At 31.9% G+C, this 24,214-nt stretch overlaps 1 protein-coding gene across 8 annotated transcripts in view; it reads right to left on the reverse strand.

The window, feature by feature from the left end:
* Positions 1 to 24,214, reverse strand: part of LOC127730904 (integrin alpha pat-2-like) — a 61,737-nt gene that overhangs the window by 3,893 nt on the left and 33,630 nt on the right. For 4 of the 8 annotated variants that reach the window (XM_052239514.1, XM_052239518.1, XM_052239519.1 and 1 more), the window contains 9 exons: positions 21,600 to 22,090; positions 20,167 to 20,350; positions 19,552 to 19,698; positions 17,967 to 18,086; positions 16,924 to 17,025; positions 15,326 to 15,445; positions 12,519 to 12,677; positions 8,496 to 8,541; positions 3,535 to 5,097 (listed from right to left, as the gene is read on the reverse strand). In XM_052239514.1, the coding sequence (XP_052095474.1) occupies positions 5,054 to 5,097; positions 8,496 to 8,541; positions 12,519 to 12,677; positions 15,326 to 15,445; positions 16,924 to 17,025; positions 17,967 to 18,086; positions 19,552 to 19,698; positions 20,167 to 20,350; positions 21,600 to 22,090 (1,413 nt within the window). In that variant the 3' untranslated portion in view covers positions 3,535 to 5,053. Of the gene's footprint in view, positions 1 to 3,534; positions 5,098 to 8,495; positions 8,542 to 12,518; positions 12,678 to 15,325; positions 15,446 to 16,923; positions 17,026 to 17,966; positions 18,087 to 19,551; positions 19,699 to 20,166; positions 20,351 to 21,599; positions 22,091 to 24,214 lie in introns of those variants that run through there. The other 4 variants (XR_007995363.1, XM_052239515.1, XM_052239517.1 and 1 more) reach the window with 4 other exon arrangements.

Raw genomic sequence — 24,214 nt, forward strand, 5'->3', positions numbered from 1 at the left:
ATATTATTCATGTTCTGAATTGAGTACGTGATTATATTTCATCATCATTTTGGAATGAAATTTCCATATATGGTCTTGATCTTTCTTTTCATCTTATATCTCGATTATTGAAGTCAGTTGTCTTTGTAACCAAACTGCCCTTGGATGAAGGTGTTAGGGTAAATTAACACACGAGGGAAAAAAATATCAGCCAAGACGAAGTCGAGTGTGTTAATCACCCTAACACCTTCATCCAAGGGCAATATATTTTTATTATACTGAATGCCTTATGATTCAAGTGTGCATTATGCTATTAGAAGGAAAATTGTTTAAAAAAAAGTCATAAATTAAGAAAGTTTACTAATAACAACAATAAAACGACGGAAATGATGTAGAAATAGGAATCGGTAAACCTCGGCCGGAGCGGTAGTTATTTGTTCCGGATCGCCAAACTTTGGGCTCAGCGGGTGTTAATTTTAGACATTAATACCAGTTGCTCATATTATCACATGTTGCTATGGATGGGCGGGGCTTATGAAAGGTTAGTGAAAATTAACAATTGCCGCGTGTCCAATGAAATGAATGGATACTATAAGAAATTTGCATAAAGTATATTAAAACAACTTATTTTAGGCCAATGATAGAAACCTCTGGATCTTTACTTTTTGTATTTACTTAGCCTTGTTTGGTTGCTAAGGAAAAGATTCTTGTCAGTTTCAAGTTATCGGATATTAATGGTAGTATGCAACTCAGTAAAAAATATTTTGGAGAGAGCTTGCATCTCATATGTCCCAGGCGACGTGATATTACAAATACTACCAAAAATAGTAATTGTGGTAAATATTCTTTTCTATTTCTTCAAATTGCCATAGATGGACAGCCTCAATATAGGATCTTTTGACAAATATGAATATTTCAGTTTTTCGATTAAATAGTTATCAAAGGTACCAGGATTATAATTTAATACGCCAGACGCGCGTTTCGTCTACACAAGACTCATCAGTGACGCTCAGATCAAAAAAATTATAAAGCCAAACAAGTACAAAGTTGAAGAGCATTGAGGACCCAATATTCCAAAAAGTTGTGCCAAATACGGCTAAGGTAATTTATTTCTGGGATAAGAAAATCCTTAGTTTTTCGAAAAATTCAAAGTTTTGTAACAGGAAATTTATAAAAACGACCATATAATTGATATCCATGTCAACACCGAAGTGCTGACTACTGGGATGGTGATACCCTCGGGGACGAAACGTCCACCAGCAGTAGCATCGACCCAGTGGTGTAAATAGTTATCAAAGGTACCAGGATTATAATTTAATACGCCAGACGCGCGTTTCGTCTACATAAGACTCATCAGTGACGCTCAGATAAAAAAAGTTATAAAGCCAAACAAGTATAAAGTTGAAGAGCATTGAGGACCCAAAATTCCAAAAAGTTGTATTTTCTTTATCACACAGAAACATATCATCTGCCCTATCGAATGACATTCCCATTTCTTAATTGAATCTGGTACTAATACATTCGATTTACGAGATTTGGACATCGGTAAACTACTGTCTCCTTAACATCTACATATTGGTCTTAGATTGATACGTGTATAGGCGTCTTCATTTTCACAGTATACCGACTTCATTAAAAGAGCTGTGCTCTTAATGCAAAAACTCAAGACATCCACCAGGATTATGAGGAAAAACCACTGAATTGAAAAACACTATTTTTGATGGCCACCATCTCAAATATTACACCTATACAATGGGCCCTCAATGTCTCAACTCATGAGAGACATGTCTTTATGGTCTTAGATCTTTAAATTGTAAGAATATTTACAAGGTTTTCAACTCCCTTAGATGGATTTGGCTATTTTTTTTAGGTCCTTTTTGGTTTATAGCTCTTCAACGTTTTTGGTCCTTATACATCCTTGGATTTCAAATATTCGGCTTTGAGCGTTCCTGATGAAGGTAAATCAAGAAAAGCGCTTCGAAGCATGAAATTTATAACGTGTTGTTTTCATTTTTACAACAATTGTATCGTTATCTTTGAGTGTATATTTTTTGGTGCCATTGTAATGAACTTGAATATTCTATATCTAATAAAATTATTTATTTTCGTTTCTGACATTTATTGCAAAATTTTTAACACTAGGGACACATCTATCATTTTTAATTAAAAAATTCAGATGTTTATAATAACTTACGACCACCCTACTACAGTAAACATTTAATCAATACAAATAATATGCATCTCTTTTCCTTCTTCTAACAGGTAATAAATATATTCAAGCATACAAATTAATTTCAGAGAAAAATTAAAAGGACAAAAAGTATACATGCACATCGAGAAAAAATGCTGCAAGTTGCAACCAATATATCTATACAATTTGCACTTAAGTACAAAGGAAAGGTCCAAAAGTATTAATTTAGGTACTATTGTAAAAGTATTTTTACAGGTTGGGAACAGATATAACTCAATATTTTCTTGTATAAAGTTTCTTTTTAAGTGAACCATTTCATAAAATTCACAGGGCGGGTTTTCTTTTAATGTTAATACACCGGCTCTATATTATATCTAATCAAAACGAGGGATTACAGTTATAAAATAATCAAACCCAAAATGTCAAATTGTCGACTTATTCCTATGTTTCTATAATGGGCACCAACACTGTGTTTTTTATTTACCAATAGTGTCCTATTCCCTATAGTGACAGTTTTTTTCTGAGTCGGGACTCGCATGATGGGGAATGCATATATATCAGGAGGGCCTTACCCAGTTGAATCTCCCAATATTACTACCTGTCGAATCTCCCCATCTTACTACCTGACGAATATCCCAATCTTGCTCCCTCAGATCTTTTATCTTGGTTTATTTATTCAAAAGGAATTAAATTTTGAACAGAGTCAACTATTGATGCATCTTGTGTTTTTGAGATTTACCAACTATATCTCTGTTTAAAATTAGCAAACTTTAATATTATTCCTTAAGTGCAATAAGGTTTAAATTGTATTCTTCAAAATACAGACATTGCATATAAAAATAAGAAGATATGAGCCACAAATGTGTTCACGTTATGTTGCCAGTAAAAAGTAAAATCACAAAAATACTGCACTCCGAGGAAAATTCAAAAAGGAAAGTCCCCAATTAAATGGCAATATCAAAAGTTCAAACACATCAAACGAATGGATAACAACTGTCATATTCCTGACTTGGTACAGGCATTTTCTTATGTAGAAAATGGTGGATTGAACCTGGTTTTAAAGCTAGCTAAACCTCTCACTTGTATGACAGTCGCAGTAAAGATATAGTTCAAGCATTTACCAATGACTGAACCAAATACAGAAAACTAAGTAAAAAGGATTGGAATTTTCAACCCACTTACTCAGAAAAACTGTTTCAGATTTAATCTTGTAATATTTTCTATTTTTCCTTTGTACTAAAGAACTGTTTAAGGTAAATAAAGCCTACATCTTTGTCATTCGTTTTTCTTTGTTATGTAGTTTCAATTAATCTTTTCAAAACATATATTTTAAATGACGACGACAAATGCAATTGAGTACTAGATTCATGCTTTGTATAGTATTTATTAAATAATCTACATGCATACCTTCTTAAAACATTCTCATTCACAGCATCAATATACATTAAAGCGTATTACATTCATGTACACAAAAACTTATATTTCACATGCACATAACAACATGCAATTTTTCATTGTTTATTTTATAACATAACATTATAATGTGATTAGGTCAATTCACAATCAATATTAATTAGTGATAGAACAGCTCTGAATAATGACAAGGTGACTGAAATAAATGATACAATGACCTAATAAATTAAATGCTAACCATATGTGTAAATTTCTTGACCGATTGATTAAAAATATGGTGTCAGAAATAAAATAGCCAAAATGTTGATAAAGAAGACCTTTCATTTTAACAATACCCCCAAAAGTAATATTCCAAACTATTGGATCTTAACAATATTTTGCTACAATCATTAGCTATTTGATTCAGGCTTCAAAACAAATTTCAAACTAGAAACTTATCCCCTAGTACTAGCATACTAAGACTATCATCTACTTTTAAACATAGTGTTTGTACAAAAAAATAATTATTAAAAAACACTGGGAAACATTGTCATTATTTATAACTGTTAATAATAAATATGATGTTGTGCAAAATTCCCATCATTTTCAGACAAGATTTTATATAATAGATCTGTGTTATTCCAGGCAACATGGCATATTTCCATATTTGATGGAAGGTGTTATTCCAGGCAACATTTCCTATATAGATTTTGAGCACTTTCCAAGATAAAAAAGAATACTGAAATACCTGATTTGTAGATTAATAACAATAAATATGTTCACATCAAGTGGTATCATGAGGTATCTATAAATATAAAATTTGCTAATATTAATTACTGAATAACAGGAAACAATCAATAACTAAATCATGTATAAAGCAATGCAAATTGTTAATGATGTCAAAGAATTAATTTTGTGGATTTTACAGGAAAGAAACAAAATATAAGCACTTTTCACATGTGTTTAGAATATTTGTTTACATATATCCTGTACACACAATATCATATCATAAGTATAACAATAAAACTTTACAAATATGACTTCTTATAGATCAAGTACACACTAGGACTCATGACAGTTCCTTTACATTCAGTTTGGATACTTGGCTATATAAGATATTAATTCTACTGCAGCATAGACATTATGGTAAAATTGTTGACAAATCAAATACAATAGTTGAATGATTTAAATGATTAAAATGAGCGGATAAAATGAACACACCACTGATTATCACAACATCTTCATGAATAACACTGGTAAAAATAAATGTATTAAACAAAATCAAAATTCAATTAAATTCAATCAAAGATTGCAAGTCAATCATTTTGTTACCAGCTATATATACAAAATCTGCCTTAATTTATAATAATGATAAAAAGATTTTAAGTTTGTAAACAAAATATTCCACAAAAAGTTGTGTTTTCAATGCTAAGACATCTGATTTCTGTCAGTATAATTTCCATTACAAGTTTTAACTCTGCTATTTAAGCTTTAAATTCCTTCAGTGGTCAGGATACTTTGTTTTAGTTTTTCTACTGTAACAATAAATCATAATACGATTAAAAGTCAATATAATAGAACCTGAAGCAACAGAAAACAACTTAAACAAAACTTGTGTGCCCTATATAAGCAAGTCCATACTACACACTTTATGATATACAACTCATTCTACTATTATCTATATAAATTATTTTTACATGAAAAGTGTTTGAATTGAATGCCCAATTTGTTATGAAAAACATACTTCTTAAAATACTTTGAAGATTTTATAGTCATTTATATATGTGAATCGTACAATAGAACCAATGAATTACTACATGTATTAATAATGGTCAGTTGATTTCTGATTAATTTGTAGCACTAATTAATATGGGTCAGAACAATATATTTATAAAGGAAAGTCATACATGGTTGAAATATATATATAAATAAGCAGTTGGAGAATTATTCAAACTCAAAGGAGCATTAGCTACAATTAAGACAAAAATTCAAAAATAAGGATTTGTTCGTCAACTATAAAAAGCAGTTTATTTAAATAAAAAATCTATATTAGCAGCCTGGTTTTTCCAATTTTGTAATAAAAATTGATCAAACAGCACTGATATTATTGTATTGCAAGACCTGTGTGTCTGTATGCCTCTAATTTGACCCTTATTTGGAGATGGGTTTGGGCTTATATATGTTTAACATGTTTAGTCATTAAAAAGATAAAATTGTAAAAATTGAATAGTGAAACAACGGAGCCATTTTGTTGACTTAATCAGCCCACAATATATCATTCTTATATAGGTAAAAAAATGATTTACATATTTATAAATCTATGTCATCAATTCAAAAAGACCTAGGAAAATTGTCATTATACTATTGCTTGTTCTTGTCTTTTTATATTTATGTTTCTATAGAGTCACGTGACCATCCACAGTGTTGGAGGTCATCATGTTGGTGAATAAGATGACGTTCAGTTCTAAAATACTCATGAAATGCTTATACTTTATTACAATTTCATGTATTGTTTATAGTTTCCTATGGGTCTTTTGAATTCTGTTAAATATTTCATTATCTTTTAATTCAAACAAGATAGCTTGAGTCAACTGGATGGTTATTAAATTGGCAGCTAATGCCCCTTTAAAACATGAACATTAATGGACCCTATTTTTCAAAACAGTTTTTTTTCTTTTTTTCTTTTACTTTTTGACTTCGAGTGTTTTTGCATTCAAATGTATAACAATCCTCTTGTAAAGTTTAATCACACTAGATGCAATTGAATTTATAGACATGACTTTAAATGACTTGTATACAAATGTTAACAATGGTTAAAAATGTTAAACATTATCTTTGTGTTCATATAATTGAACACTACTTGAGCATGAAATAATTTTTAACTTTGCAGATAATATCTATTTTTAGTGACTATGCCACCTGCAGTTGTTAATATATGTTATTTTTACGCCTGTCCTAAGTCAGGAGCCTCTGGCCTTTGTTAGTCTTGTATGTTTTTTAATTTTAGTTCATTTATATGTTTTGGAGTTTAGTATGACGTCCATTTTCACTGAACTAGTATACATTTTTATTTAGGGGCCAGCTGAGGACCACCTCCGGGTGCGGGATTTTCTCGCTGTGTTGAAAACCCATTGGTGGCCTTCAGCTGTTATCTGCTCTTTGGCCGGGTTATTGTCTCTTTGACATATTCCCCATTTCCATTCTCAATTTCACAACTCATTTGAGAATAGTGGCAGTTGAGGGCTTGACATGCTTGTCATTTTTCGTAGACCAAAACCCACCTGATATCTTTAGGTCACCAATAATCAGTGTCTATGCAATAAGTAAACCTCTAAGAATGTCAGAAAGTCAGAGGACAATAAACAGTGTCTATGCAATAAGTAAACCTCTAAGAATGTCAGAAAGTCAGAGGACAATAAACAGTGTCTATGCAATAAGTAAACCTCTAAGAATGTCAGAAAGTCAGAGGACAATAAACAGTGTCTATCCAATAAGTAAACCTCTAAGAATGTCAGAAAGTCAGAGGACAATAAACAGTGTCTATCCAATAAGTAAACCTCTAAGAATGTCAGAAAGTTAGAGGACAATAAACAGTGTCTATCCAATAAGTAAACCTCTAAGAATGTCAGAAAGTCAGAGGACAATAAACAGTGTCTATCCAATAAGTAATCCTCTAAGAATGTCAGAAAGTCAGAGGACAATAAACAGTGTCTATCCAATAAGTAAACCTCTAAGAATGTCAAAAAGGCACAATTCAGTTTTTACATTATTCTGTCTTCTGTGAACAAATGATTTATTTCTAAAGTAAAAGAAGAATGTGTCCATGAGACACAGATTCCCCCATTTGTAAATATGCAATGTCAATGTATTAATTCATACCTACTGACCTTTTGTTTTCTTTGAAACTTAATGACATTTGATTCTGTTTATTGTCATTGGAGATTGCTTGGGTGTTTGAGTGCTCTCATTGTTCAATAACAAACAGTAATAGGGTAACTTAAGAACAGGGTAAGTTACCCCACCAAAATTTGATCTCAATCTGTGTTTGGTGGTAAGAGACATTGATGCACAGTAAAGTTAGAGTGCAGAAAAAGCAAATTCACCAATTTTTCCATTTCTAATGGGACATAACTCAAGAATGGAGAAAGTGCCACCACCCAAATTCTAACTTAATCTGTGTTTGGTACTAATAATCATTGTATATAAGTTTCAGAAGATTTAGTTGTGGCAAAGAAAAGTTAGAGTGCAGAAACTACAAATTTGCCAAATATTCCATTTATAAAGGGACATAACTCAAGAACGGTGAAAGCAACACCACCAAAATTCGTACTTGATCTGTGTTTGGTGGTAATAAGCATTATGTATAAGTTTCAGAATATTTGGTTGAGGCAAAAAAAAGTAAGAGAATGGAAACCAATTTCTGGACGTACAGATGGAGGGACGAAAAGATAACTGTATACCTTAATGCTTGCGCTACTCGGTAGGGGCAAAAAAGTTTATGTTATTTTGTTGAACTATCTAATATGGAACAATTTTTAAACAAAATTTATTATCAACAAATTAATAAGGATCAAAAAGTAAAGAAAACAAGCTAAAAGTTTCTCACCTGGCATCATGGAGCTCAGAACAATACCCTTTGTATAATCAAAATCTGATAACTCTACATTTAGCGATCATAATGAACAATGTCCTAAACTGTATTCTTATTAATTGTGACTTTTTGTCCAAACAATATAGTAACTTTCTGTCCATTTATCACCTCTTTAAAGTGCCCCACATTTAAAAGGTAGAGAATAATTCTAATAGAGAGTAGCAAAGATCTGCCAATCAACACCAAATTAATTTACAATTCTATGCAAAAAATATAATACACTGAAGCATACTAGTTAAAGCAAATTTTTAAAAACTCTTGCAAAAACTAAAAACAACTTACCAAGAAAAATCTGAACACCACTGGCATGCACAGAATCGTTTTTTTTCTACATTCATAAATAAACTATAGCTATAAAAATATTGTAGCATGCTAGTTAAAAACACACACACACAAAGATGAGCTGTAGCTGATCAAACATAACAACCAAGTTGAACTACAACAGTAAACATGGGCATCATAAAAAGTTATCATTAACAAGGTATTTCAATCTTAACAACCATGTACAATACATATGTATAAAACAATCAAAATGGTATCACACAATCACAACCAAAGGTAAAATCCATCTAATCATATGAATGATAAAAAATCATCCATTTTCTAAAATGAAGTTCTAGATGTCTGATAGTTATGATTTTCTTTATAAATTTACATCGTTAGCCCTATAAATATCTTTTTCTTGTTCAATTCAGAGAACATTTTTAAGTTCTTGTGCTAGGAAATTACTATACTGCTACTTGAGGATAAGAAAATAACTTGATGGACAGATTGTCTTTCCAAGACAAAACAAAACTTAACTTGAGCGCCAAATACTTGATTGTGGCTTTTAAATGACATTGTCATTTTAAGACATGGTAAGAACTTAACTTCAGGGACTAGTTCTTGATTTTAGCTTTGAATTGACACCATCATTCAAAGTTTTCTGTTGATCACTTACTAGCATTCTAATGAATTTTACTTTGCATATTTGCTTCAAACTTCATTCCTTAAGGAAGACTTTTAAAATAGCATATTATGTTGAGATTTGTTATTGCTATTAGAGATGAGCCACAGCTCGATCTAAAAAGATATCATTTGCCAAAAGATATTTCTAAAAAAAAGTGAAAATGTGGATAAAATATCTTTTTGATAAAGACTGTGTTTCTAAAAAAAAAGTGAAAATGTGGATAAAATATCTTTTTGATAAAGACTGTGACTGTGACATAAAATGGCCTTTTTAGGCCAAAGGAGTAGGTCCAGTAAGACCCCTTTTTGGCCCCAAATTATAGTGTTTTTACAAAGTTGTTGAAAATGTAAACTTTTAGCTATTCATTGGAAAGTATAATACTTTTGTTACATAAATATGAGCTGTTTTTGACAATACAATGGACAAGCATCAAGTACTAGCATCATTATTTCATGAAAAAATACTGAAATCTTCACAATTTTAGCATTTGGGCTAATCTTAAGACGGTTTTTGTCTAAAATGGAAGTGGCTGCATTTGTGTTCAGTCTAAATATTTTAATATATTTTGTATTTAATGATAATACATAACATATATAAATGTTGAGACTGAACATGAATGCGACCACTTCCATTTTAGACAAAAATCATCTGAAAAGTGACGTTTTTTGGCAGATTTGATTTGAGTGTCTTTAATGACCAAATCAGTTCAAATCTTAAACAAAAAATTATTGAATCGACTGAAGAAGATAAGTAAATATTTTAAACATATGATGTTTTTGCACTAAATTGTCCAATAAATATCCTCTAATTTGTTTAACAACTAATTTTGAATCAATTTTAATTTGGGAAAACTGTCTAGCCTAAAATGATCACCTTGAACCTCTGTCTGATTATATATAACATTCTGCAGGTCAAGTTCAATGTTATTCTATCTAGACATATATTGAAAGAAACAGATTTGTCCAGCAAATATGACTGTTTTGGAAGCCCTCGATCACATACCCAGAAATATAATCAATCAAGAAAATATCAAATATAATGGACAAATAAAGCTACACTGGTATATTCTATGCTTATATAATGTCTACTGGTCATAATAAATCCTGATTGCATACTAATCAAACCTCAGTTATCCCAATTACCAAAATCAGTAGTAAAATAAAATATTAAGCATTTATATGCAGATGAAAGGACTTTATTATATAAGCTGTAAGCTTTCCTTCTATGAAAGTTCAAAATCTTAGTTAAATCCTATTGACCAGATTATCTGTTCTTGATACCTATTCCAACAAATACCTAATTTTGAATATTTGCAAAAAAAGCTTTAAGATAGTTTCACAATTTAAAATGATATATTCTTTGATTAGAAATTAAAGAAATTTTGGCAGATTTCTCATTAAATCAGTCAGTTTAGTGCAAAAAAAATGTAGACGAAAGAGTGTGTTTTATGTGTAATGATAAAATAGAAGATGAAAAACATGTCATATTATCATGCCCGTTATATGCAGATTTGCGTTTTTGTTTATATAGTGAAGCTATGAAGTATAATGTAGATTTTTATGATTTGTCTGATGATGATAAATTTGTGTATTTATTTCAAAATATTAATTGTTATGATATGGTTGCCAAAACCTGCTTTAATATTTTAAGTAGAAGAAATACCTTTTTATATTCTTAAAATAAAGTTATTTTAATAGTCTTATGTAATAAAATAGTTTTATATAGAATTTATTTTACAGTCTCTCATAATTCCTAATAGAATGGTACTTGTATTTTATATTTGTTAATTGTCTGTTTTATATTGTGTATATACTCTGTATGTACTGTATATTTATGTATTGCAAGTAGTGAGACTATAATAAAATATTGAATCTGAATCTGAATCTGCAAAATCATATAAAACTTTCTTTTCAATCACAACAGATCAATTAAAAAGGTAATACATAACACTTATTGAGCAAGCTTGGTAAAAAATGAAGGAGAATTAATGAATTACACACAACTGATACAACACAATATACACATAATCAATTAAACTCATAATATCACACACAAATGGCAGTAAAAGATAATAAGAGCTAAGAAAAAGACTAGACACTTCTTTAAAAATAATCTACTGTAATATTTTTCATATCACCACATAATGTTGTTTTAATTCTAATAGTCTAACTGTGTCCAACCTAATATTGTATAGATTGTCAAAATAAAATTATGAACCCCTATCTGATTAAAGCGTGTGTGATATCAAGAACAATAGAATCAATCATTTTTTTTTAAAGTATTGTGTTTTTTAAGTTATTAATATGCATCTAAAGTCAAACAAGGTTTGATGGGACCCCAATATCACCATTTTTTCCAGTTATAATTTCCAATTATGATTTAATGGCCATATAACAATGTAGTTAAACAATGAGTAGATAGTAAATAGGTCTTTTTTAATGTATGTATAAGATTTGTTTTTATGATGTAAAAGTATATTTCAGTTTTGAACCAAATTCAATGAAAAAAGCAACAATTTTCATAAGTTTTGGAGCCAAAAACATTATAGGTCATGCATCAAACTGAAGATCTTTCCAAATTATGTGTGTTACAACAATCAATCTACATGACTTGAAAATTTAGTTTGCTAAACCCTGAGCTCTATGTTTTCTAGTCCAAAATCTGGTTAAAATCCAGGAGAGTTTGTCAACTTTCACTAAAATCTCTATTTTTGGTCTCTTGTGTACATAACTATCAATACTTTAAAAGAAAAGCTCAACAAAAACCGTTCTACTTTGATATGTTGATAAACCAAAGGCAATGTGATTAATCAGAGTAATAATATTCATCTACATATGAAAGATATCTTCTGGGTGAAAATACTAAAAAATCTAAGAATGTGTAGGTTTAAATGGGTTAACACTAACTTCTGTGTTAAGATTTTTAAAATTAAAGCAATGTTAATAGTTTGGGTCATGGAAGTGTGTAAAAACACATTAAAAAAAGATTTCACACCCAAAAGATCATTACAATCGGACAAATGTCTAGACTCTATATGGCACTTATTATGGATATTCATCTGCTATTTTCAGTTCCTTATGTTGAAATTAGCCATTCAACAAAATATCAATGAGATCCTTTATAGTTTATTTAAAAAGGAAGAAATACAGGAATTGTTGACTTTTGGCAGACTTTCTAGATAAAATAGGTCTTTGACCAGCCTCTGTAAGCATGCTTGTAATCCAGGCTTATTTAAATAAGGCTTCCAATACAAATTTCCATATCTAAAACATCTCATGCTAATCTTTTATGCATTAGGCATAATCTTGAACCTCTTTCAACATTTTATCGAACTCATCATAATTTTCAGCACTCACATCAATTGGAGGTCCATCTTCCTTTGTTTCATTAGGAGCCTCTTTTTCTTTATTATTGCCATTCTGTATTAAATTTTCTTTATCTTTTATTGGTTCTGCGTACTGAGATTTTTTTCTGGCTTCCATTATTTCTTTATGTTTTCGTTTAAAGAATCCCAACTGTAAAAAAAAAATTAATTACAGAGAGTACATATGTTCTGGTTGATTTAAAAAAAATATGTAACTTTACTAATCTTTGCTTTTACTGTCTTGTGCATTTTAAATTTTTTACCACAACAGAAATATTAAGATTGGAACAAATTGTGAGATTTTAGAAGGAAGCATGAAAATTAATCTCATATTTTCTTTCTGAAACTGAAATGGTAGGTTCCATAAAACATTAACTAGATATGATTTTGTGTCCTCATATAAGTAACCATTCTAATGGCTGACTGTTTATGTGTCCTCATATAAGTAACCATTCTAATGGCTGACTGTTTATGTGTCCTCATATAAGTAACCATTCTAATGGCTGACTGTTTATGTGTCCTCATATAAGTAACCATTCTAATGGCTGACTGTTTATGTGCCCTCATATAAGTAACCATTCTAATGGCTGACTGTTTATGTGACCTCATATAAGTATTCTAATGGCGGACTGTTTATGTGCCCTCATATAAGTAACCATTCTAATGGCTGACTGTTTATGTGGCCTCATATAAGTAACCATTCTAATGGCTGACTGTTTATGTGCCCTCATATAAGTAACCATTCTAATGGCTGACTATGTGTCCTCATATAAGTAACCATTCTAATGGCGGACTGTTTATGTGCCCTCATATAAGTAACCATTCTAATGGCTGACTGTTTATGTGCCCTCATATAAGTAACCATTCTAATGGCTGACTGTTTATGTGCCCTCATATAAGTAACCATTCTAATGGCTGACTGTTTATGTGTCCTCATATAAGTAACCATTCTAATGGCTGACTGTTTATGTGTCCTCATACAAGTAACCATTCTAATGGCGGACTGTTTATGTGCCCTCATATAAGTAACCATTCTAATGGCGGACTGTTTATGTGTCCTCATACAAGTAACCATTCTAATGGCGGACTGTTTATGTGCCCTCATATAAGTAACCATTCTAATGGCGGACTGTTTATGTGTCCTCATATAAGTAACCATTCTAATGGCGGACTGTTTATGTGTCCTCATATAAGTAACCATTCTAATGGCTGACTGTTTATGTGTCCTCATATAAGTAACCATTCTAATGGCGGACTGTTTATGTGCCCTCATATAAGTAACCATTCTAATGGCGGACTGTTTATGTGTCCTCATATAAGTAACCATTCTAATGGCGGACTGTTTATGTGTCCTCATATAAGTAACCATTCTAATGGCGGACTGTTTATGTGTCCTCATATAAGTAACCATTCTAATGGCGGACTGTTTATGTGTCCTCATATAAGTAACCATTCTAATGGCGGACTGTTTATGTGTCCTCATATAAGTAACCATTCTAATGGCGGACTGTTTATGTGCCCTCATATAAGTAACCATTCTAATGGCGGACTGTTTATGTGTCCTCATATAAGTAACCATTCTAATGGCGGACTGTTTATGTGTCCTCATATAAGTAACCATTCTAATGGCGGACTGTTTATGTGCCCTCATATAAGTAACCATTCTAATGGCGGACTGTTTATGTGTCCTCATATAAGTAACCATTCTAATGGCGGACTGTTTATGTGTCCTCATATAAGTAACCATTCTAATGGCGGACTGTTTATGTGTCCTCATATAAGTAACCATTCTAATGGCGGACTGTTTATGTGCCCTCATATAAGTAACCATTCTAATGGCGGACTGTTTATGTGTCCTCATATAAGTAACCATTCTAATGGCGGACTGTTTATGTGCCCTCATATAAGTAACCATTCTAATGGCGGACTGTTTATGTGTCCTCATACAAGTAACCATTCTAATGGCGGACTGTTTATGTGCCCTCATATAAGTAACCATTCTAATGGCGGACTGTTTATGTGTCCTCATATAAGTAACCATTCTAATGGCGGACTGTTTATGTGTCCTCATATAAGTAACCATTCTAATGGCTGACTGTTTATGTGTCCTCATATAAGTAACCATTCTAATGGCGGACTGTTTATGTGCCCTCATATAAGTAACCATTCTAATGGCGGACTGTTTATGTGTCCTCATATAAGTAACCATTCTAATGGCGGACTGTTTATGTGTCCTCATATAAGTAACCATTCTAATGGCGGACTGTTTATGTGCCCTCATATAAGTAACCATTCTAATGGCGGACTGTTTATGTGTCCTCATATAAGTAACCATTCTAATGGCGGACTGTTTATGTGTCCTCATATAAGTAACCATTCTAATGGCGGACTGTTTATGTGCCCTCATATAAGTAACCATTCTAATGGCGGACTGTTTATGTGTCCTCATATAAGTAACCATTCTAATGGCTGACTGTTTATTCTTTATCTAATTTTTGTCTTTGTTTTGTAACATTACCGCTTTGGTATCTGTTGAATTGTTTCACAACTGCTAAAATCCATAAGCTAGCTTAAGCTTATTGTATGATGTGAGTCATTTAGAACATTTCTGTATATCATTTTTGTTTTTCATTTATTGTTTTCTACATAAATCAGGCCATTAATTTCCTTTGTATGGATTGGTATCAACACAGCCCACCATGATTGTAAATACCTTCCAAAATACATAAATAACAATGGCCAATTTAATCATTGCTGCTAATATTGCTATCAACACAGCCTATCATGTATATAACTTACCTTCCAAAATACAAAAATTACAACGCCCAATACAATCAGTGCTAATACGATAGGTAAAAGCACCACCCACCACTCCACACTCTCCTTCTTCTGTTCTGCTGGTACAACATCTGTTTTTGCCTAAATAAATATAAACAAGAGTTCACACGCTGAAATGTCTCAACTGTTTTACTAAACATTGATTTTATGTTGAAAGTCCTAAAGATCAAGGTATTACAACAAGTATCACATAAACTTAACATTTTTTAAGATCCATGACAATAAGGTCATGGTCAGATAAATCCTACCATACAGACATATACCCCTTACAATTATTCCACACACCAAATATAGTTGACCTATTGCTAATGGTTATTGAAAAACAGAACAAAACACAAAAACTTAACGTTGACCAATGAACCATTAAAATGAGGTCAAGGTCAGATAATGCATGCTAGACAAACATGTACACCTTACAATCATTCCATACACAAAATATAATTGACCTACTGCCGCTTATAGTAATTAAAAAACTAACCAAAACACAAAAACTTAACATTGGCCAATGGACCATGAAAATAAGGTAAAGGTTGAACGATACCTACCAGACAGACATTTACATCTAACAATCATTCCATACACCAGATATATTTGACCTATTGCTTATAGTACTTGAAAAACAGACCAAAACACAAAAACTTAACATTGACCAATGAACAATGAAAATGAGGTCACGGTCAGATGAAACCTGCCAGACTGACATGTACCCATTATAGTCATTCCATACACCAAATATAGTTGGCCTACTGCTTATAGTACTTGAAAAACAGACCAAAAAACTTTAAACTTAACACTGACCAATGAACCATGAAAACGAGGTCATGGTCAGATGATACCTGCCAGACAGACACATACACCTTACACTCATTCAATACACCAAATATAGTTGACCTGTTGCCTATAGTACTTGAAAAAAAGACCAAAACAATAAAACTTAACATTGACTAATGAAACATTAAAATGAGGTTAAGGTCAGATAAAACCTGTCAGACTGACATGTACCCATTACAGTCATTCCATACACCACATATAGTTGACCTGCTACTAATAGTATTTGAGAAACAGACCTAATCACGTAACTTGAACCTTGATCACTGATCCATATAATGAAGTCAAGGTCAGGTGAACTCTGTATAACGGATATATGGATGCTGCAAGAAACCCATATACCAAATATAGTTATCCTATTACTATTAATAAGTGATCCATGAAATGAGGTCGAGGTCAGGTGAACCCTGTCTGACGGACATGTAGACGTTGCAAGGGACCCATATATCAATTATGGTTATCCTATTAATCATAATAAGTTCGAAATTCACATGACAAAAAAAATCAAAAAATGAAATGGAAATGAGCTCAAGGACATTGGACATATGACAGACGTAAACTTTGTAACATAAGGTATCTGCATACAAGATATGAAGCATCCAGGTCTTCTACCTTCTGAAATATAAAGCTTTATACAAATAGTTTACCCCGCTGCCGGATAGAACTACCTATGTCTCGCATACTGTGACTTTCGTCGCAGGCGAGACAAAAATTATGTGGTTTCTACTCACGAAAGCTGAATGGCTAAGGGACGTTGTTAATCCAATGTTTGGTGGCATAGATGCTGTTGCCACAGATGATACAGATAAGCTCTCTACTTTAGAACTCTGTCTCTGAAATAAACAAATTGTCCACATCCTTCAGAATTCAGTAAGACAAAAGTAAATTCTGGATATCAATTAACCTGTTTATGAGACTGCATTGCTTACCCTGTCCAACAGTCGGTTTTGCTCCTTTTTGGAGTTTATGCTTTTCTCTCATTTTTTGTTTGTTAACTTTTGTTTATACTAAATCAATATAAGAGATTTGTACATCAATAAACTACTGTTGCCTGAATTTACATCTGGTTCAAAACTGCTGGTTCAGTTTTTTCATGAACAATAAAAAATTAACAAAATGTAAGTGTTTCAATTGAATTTAGCAAATAATTGAAAATTATACTTGAATTTTCAATTTCTTGTATTTTTCCAGCTGGAAAGCAAGCCATTGGAAAAGGCCATTGTTGCTATATTCTTTAAGCTACAATGGGTTATTAATTGTTTTCCAATGATTTTGTCGTGTATAGAAAACATATGAACAGTTCATTTTTTCCCAAAATTGCACCGATTGCAAGTTTGATTTTACTTCTTTTAGTTGCTCTTACATGACAAAGTACCAGAATGTGCTACCACAAAGTAAACAACCTGTCTAAAAATTATATACTCCAGAGTCGGTAATATGAAAATAGTCTATTGCTTCAAGTATTACAGAAAACAGTGTGGAAGCTGAAAATTTTCAAGATTTCTTTTGTCCAAGGGCCATAACTTCAGTAAACAAACCAATAGTTCCCTTCAGCTTTATTGGTAGGTGACTTATGAATTGCTGAATGTTATATTCTCTTGAGACTCAGGCTCAATAACTAGAATCCATCAAGTTGAAAGTAATTCTTGCCTGAGAGCCAATAATTTTGAATAAACAAATAAGAGAGCACCTGGATTTCACTAACTACCCTGACTGTTAGAGACAAACAGCTGATATTGGATTTGTTACCTTTTCTAGATTGATAAATACATACCTTGACTTTGGCTAATATATCTACATCCATATCATAACTCAACTTTATTGTGACAAAAGCTTTCACATCTAGTGGGGAAATTTCACATTCAACCATCGTACAGCCACCTAATTCACAATTCTACAACACAAGACTCAATGATCAAAATACAAGTAATATTCAAGTAGAATCACTTCTACTAGGAAAAAATGAATAGTACATTTAACATAGTATTCAGGAGTTTGATATGAATTATTTTCTGGTGAGACTTTGTTTTCCAAACACGAAAAAGCATGTCAATTTTCAGGGGACAAAACAAGTTGAAATGTTAGCTACTGCTCACTAATGATACCCCCTATACAATTATAGATATATACTATATATGAAGGCACAGCTGGAATGTTGCTACATAGAAATCACAATGAGAAAATTGATATGATCTGAGATTCTGTATTGTTGTCAAGTTTAGTTCTCAATGGACAACATTGCTTTTTTTTAGATACAAGTCAAGATATGAAGCAGTCTTTAATAACTGTATCTATGGTATCCTTTATTTCAAATTCATTAGAATATATGCATTCAACTTAGAATTATTTGGTGAAAGGATGTCATCTACATTGTCGTAAATCAGAAACTGACCTAAGAATGATAATCATGGAACTGTGATAAGAGTTCAAGGTCTAGTGATTTCTGTCAGACTGATATGTATGACTTACATTTACACTGCAGACCAATTATAGTTGACCTATTACTCATAGTTCATAGAGACTGACCTAAGCATGAAAACTCAGATTATCTCTTTTCAGACAAACATGAACACCTTACTTTTGTTCTTTACACCAACTTTAGTTGAACTAAATACTCACTGTAAACTGAGAAACTAGCCTATAAATTGCAAAAAAAATAAAGTTGATCATTGAACTGTGAAGAGACGTTTGAACCTGTAATCCAATGGTTCTCCTTTGTCTCTGTCTTCTCCTCTGTGTATCTATGCCTTATTTGTCTTTCTTACACCCATAGTATAGAAGCAAAATAGTCCTCTTACTCATATTTAATGAGAAACTGACCTAAGCTCGCAAACTAAACTACTGGAGCTGGCATGTCAGTTAACTGCTAGTAGTCTGTTGTTATTTATGTATTATTGTCATTTTGTTTATTTTCTTTGGTTACATCTTCTGACATCAGATTCGGACTTCCCTTGAACTGAATTTTAATGTGCGTATTGTTATGCGTTTACTTTTCTACATTGGCTAGAGGTATAGGGGGAGGGTTGAGATCTCATAAACATGTTTAACCCCGCCGCATTTTTGCGCCTGTCCCAAGTCAGGAGCCTCTAGCCTTTGTTAGTCTTGTATTATTTTTAATTTTAGTTTCTTTAGTGTACAATTTGGAGTTTAGTATGGCGTTCATTATCACTGAACTAGTATATATATTTGTTTAGGGTCCAGCTGAAGGACGCCTCCGGGTGCGGGAATTTCTCGCTGCATTGAAGACCTGTTGGTGACCTTCTGCTGTTGTCTGTTCTATGGTCGGGTTGTTGTCTCTTTGACACATTCCCCATTTCCATTCTCAATTTTATTGATCATTTAAAATTATCTTTACTCACATAATTTAAACCATTATCTATTGCTTCATCTCTTTGTTTTAACTGATAAGTTAGTGTAGAGTTAAGTCTTGAACTACCTGGAACTATTGTCTTTATTATTGATGATCCACAATCAAAATACAATGTTTCAACAGGAACAACAAAATTCTAAAAAATACAAAAGAGAAAGTAAAAAAGTATTTCTTTATACACAGTATATTTCATTTATTTCAAAGAATTGTTTTCTGATTAAGAGTATATTATGAGGTAAAACTACACTGTATTCATTGAATAATTACATGAAATAATTTATCATCATAGACCTTTAATTTCCATGACCCACATATATCAAAGTAGGTTCTCTAACAAATTTATCTTTCCAAAAAGTGCATTTCTAATACATGTAAACAAGCAAATTGTTTGTTTCAAATAGACTTGTTCTTCAACAGAAATTTTTTCTACAAAGACTTTTTGTCAATGGGTAGCAAAGAATGCTACTGAAATACAAAAAGGTTAACAGCAATTAGCAGCAAACAGTATGAACAATGAATAGATTACTTCAGAAAATTGAAATGCATATGACATCTTGTCCAAGATAGACTAATACACATAATATATTTAAGTTTAAAAACCAACCAGTTCAGATACTTTCAGGATAGATTTCTGGTCGATAACTACACTAGGGTATTTGACAGTAAATATTGAATGAGTCCCCATGTGAGACTCCAGGATACTAGGTCCATTGTTGGTAAAATCAAATCTATGTGTAACTTTATCCACTTTAGTTTTGCTAGTAACAAACAATTCTGGATTACCAAATCTGCAGAAAAATCATTAAAATATCTATTCAATTGTATTATTTACCTGTGAAAGTTATATCGATTGCACATCTAGGTAAAATTCAAAATGATCAAGTCTTACCTACATTGTCTTTTCCCTATAGGGTATATACCTTTTTATTTGTTTTTTCATGTAATTTAGTTTGGTAATGAAATGATTTCAAAGATACTTGTACATTTGTAAATTTCCAGCTTATATATTATGTATTAAAATAGGACTAAGGTTACAAATCCAAGATGACCTTAGACAATTTTCTATTATTCTGTTCAAGGTCTTTTGGGTTTATGCATCTTTTAAAGTTTTGGCTTTCCATCTTTTGATCTTGAATGCATCTGATGAAGGCTGATTCATTAGCATGAGACATGCACATGTAAATTGGTATCATATATTGATATTTTTCAAAGACTCTTCATGTAGATGTTAAATACAACAGACCATTATGGCACTACAAAAGGCCATATTCACTAACAACACCCAATATTCAAAATAAGTTTAATACAATGGGTCTCAAACAGCTTATTCTTTTATCATATTCAATTGGAATATTTTGATTCAATTTGTTAACATTACCAAAATTCAAAAATTGTCTCATTGGGACTCATACATTATTTCCTTTTATTATATACTTAGTAGTAAATACAGATAAATTGTATGTGTAATACAATCATTGGCAAGCGTGCTGTATCAGCCACCCGTGATGATATTAATATCAGCACGGTTGCAAAGGCTTTATCACACCTTAAATCTGTATGACGTCACGTCATCGATTGCAGTCACTGTTGCAAAGGCTTTATCAAACCCCTAATCTGTATGATGTCATGTCAAACCTATAATCTGTATGACGTCATTTCAAACCTCCTTATCTGTATGACGTCATGTCACAAAAAAACATCTACGTGAGGTATATGTATATAATAAAGTGTATATGATATGGCTTTTTCAATATCACATACCGTATCAACCCTAAACCAATATAATCCCTCGAGCAGAGCTCTTGGGATTATATTGGTGTCTCGGGTTGATACGGATGTGATATTGAAAAAGTCATATGATATTCTCTATTTACATTGAATTATAATCTATTTTGATATGTTTTTTCTTCTCCATTTTGTTAACACTATAAATAATATAAAATTATGTATAATTTCATGTATCAAATCATTTTCAAACTATTTGAATATTTGTTCTTACAGAACATAATACTTTTTAAAGAAAACACACTAACTCACCCTTCAAATGCTATGTCAGCAGATGATTCTACTTTCATTTGTAGTACTCTCTTATTATTTGACATGTTTATATCCACACTTTTGGTTTCTAGATTTATTTTCAAATCAAAAGTATTTAGTATGGGAGTATGACGAGCTTCAAAATAAATAGTAAATCTGTCCACTCTACTCGTCACAAATGGCTTGTCCAAACCCGATAATTCACATTCTAGTATAGATTTGGTCTCATTAATGTTACGTGGTGAACATGACACAGCAAGTAGTGAATGTGTTTTGACCTTCAAATAGCTTATGTAATAAGGTGCATCGACCTTCAATACTGTTCCATACGAGGGTTCTCTCAAGTTAGTAACATTAACATCTAAATGAAAGCCTGCTAATGGTCCTCTGACTAGGGTATCTGGTCTTCCATAATTATATTTTGGATCAACATTTAATTTCATATCTGTCTCACAAATGTTATCTGGGCCACAATCTTTTTTAAATCTAATCTACAAAATATATCATTGGCAAACAAATGAATGTGTGAATTTTTTTAACTATTTAATGATCCAATAAGAGTTGTGACCTAAACAGAAAAAAAAAAGATTACTTAACCATAGTGAAATGTCCTCTTTCACTTTGTAACTGATGTATTATTACATTGGTTGCAATGAATTACTGTGATTTCCCAGTGAAATAAAAACCGATAATTTCACATATGAAATATACTCGGTTATTTCACTCCTCTGACGTCATACAACAATAAACAATTATGGCCAGCTGAGGAGGTGAATATCCAAAATTGTCTACCCGAGTAAGGGTTTATTCCACGAGGGCTTTAGCCGAGGGGAATAACCCTTACTCGGGTTGACAATTTTGGATATTCACAGACTCAATGGGCCATAACTGTTTTATTATACCGAACAAACAATTAAGTGTAAACTATTGCCTTACGGGAGATAAAAAAGATTGTCAAAACATTTACGTTAGAAAATTATTTTGTGTCTAAGAATTTCTGGTATGTACAACAAAAGGTAGACTCTTTCTGTAAAATATTGATGGCCCTGAAAAGGACCGTTTACGAGAGATATCTTCGGAACTAGATGATTTTCCAAGCCTTGTTTGATCCTGTTTCCTTGTTACTTGATGTGCTTCTTACCTGGCCATTTCCATTTTGTTTACAGGCGTCAATGACGTCATTTTTTATGGGAGATAACTCGTGCAAAAACCAAGGGGCTGAAAAGGTTATTCACCGGGGAATAATAGGGTTGTTCTATGGAGGCTTCAATTTGTCTGGGTTATTCACCGCTCCTGCCAATTTTTGGAAAAACATCAAAATTAAACTATGACACATGATTCCGTATTAGCCAATCAAATAATTACTATATAATGTAAGGTATAATAATAGGTGTTGTCAAGACGTTGTCGATGACGTCGCATCAAAGCAAATTGTGAATGCATAGAAAAGGATATAGTTCCTTACATTTTCTACTTTAATTCCACTAAAAAGCCCATTGTCAATGTAATAAAAAAAACAACTAATCAAAGAATTCAAATATCAAAAATATTCAACTCGTGACCGAACAACACTGATAATTAACTCATGCTCTACGCGCATTCATGAATTAATGTGTTGTTCGGTCACTTGTTCAATATTTTTCTATATTTGAATTCTTCGATTAGTTATTTTATAATTATCACACAAAAAAGCCAAACTGCCCCAATAATTGTCAAATCCAAATGACATCATAGGATGTCCAACCACACATGATGACAAACCATCCTACTAAATATGAAAGCTTTCTGTGAAATGGTCACAAAGGAGTTGTGTTCACAATGTGTTAGTGAATTACAATACTGTGGATTCATTATTTTTTGTGGGATACCAATTTTTGTGGTAATACGTGAACCATGAAATTACGTGTTTAACGAAGTACAAATTTTCTATTAGCTTGTATGCAGACTATGGCAAAACCATGATATCAAGTATCCTCAAAAATACAATTTTTCTTTAATCCACGAAAATTGATACCAAAGAAAATAAAGGTAGTAAAAAAATGGTTGATGTTCCACAGATCCTGGAATAATTATAAATTTAAAAATGAAAGTATAGGATGGTCAAAAAGAAATAACAATTATTCCTACCCAATATGAAAGTATGTGATAACAGTCTCCGGGTATTAGTGTGGAGAAACAGAAGAAGACTTGGGGGACAACAAACACAACAAAAGATGGCAATCTCTCTGTTATGTCATAATAAAGCATACAGTAAATAACACAAATTTGTTGGCATATGTTTTGTTACAATTTATCTGTCATACAGCGGCAGCAGTACATGCAATCATTCTTTAATTTTCTTGATCAATAAAACTTGGTGCCATCACTTCATCAACCATGCAATGAACATTTACCATCATGCAGAATGTTAGTTTACTGTTATTTTCCATTTGTTGTGGATTGCCGCTATTTTTCTTGTGATAACAGTCAATTTACAAGTAACATTCTTCTACTAGGTTGGACAACCTGTATCCCTGTCTATACAAAGCAAGAAGAAGGAGCATGGTGTATTGTGTGGGGTCTATCAATAATTTTGTCTCATGAGTGCATTACACATTAATGATAAAACTAGGTCA

The sequence above is a fragment of the Mytilus californianus genome, unplaced genomic scaffold (assembly GCF_021869535.1).
Source record: "Mytilus californianus isolate M0D057914Y unplaced genomic scaffold, xbMytCali1.0.p SCAF_2, whole genome shotgun sequence".
Taxonomy (NCBI): domain Eukaryota; kingdom Metazoa; phylum Mollusca; class Bivalvia; order Mytilida; family Mytilidae; genus Mytilus; species Mytilus californianus.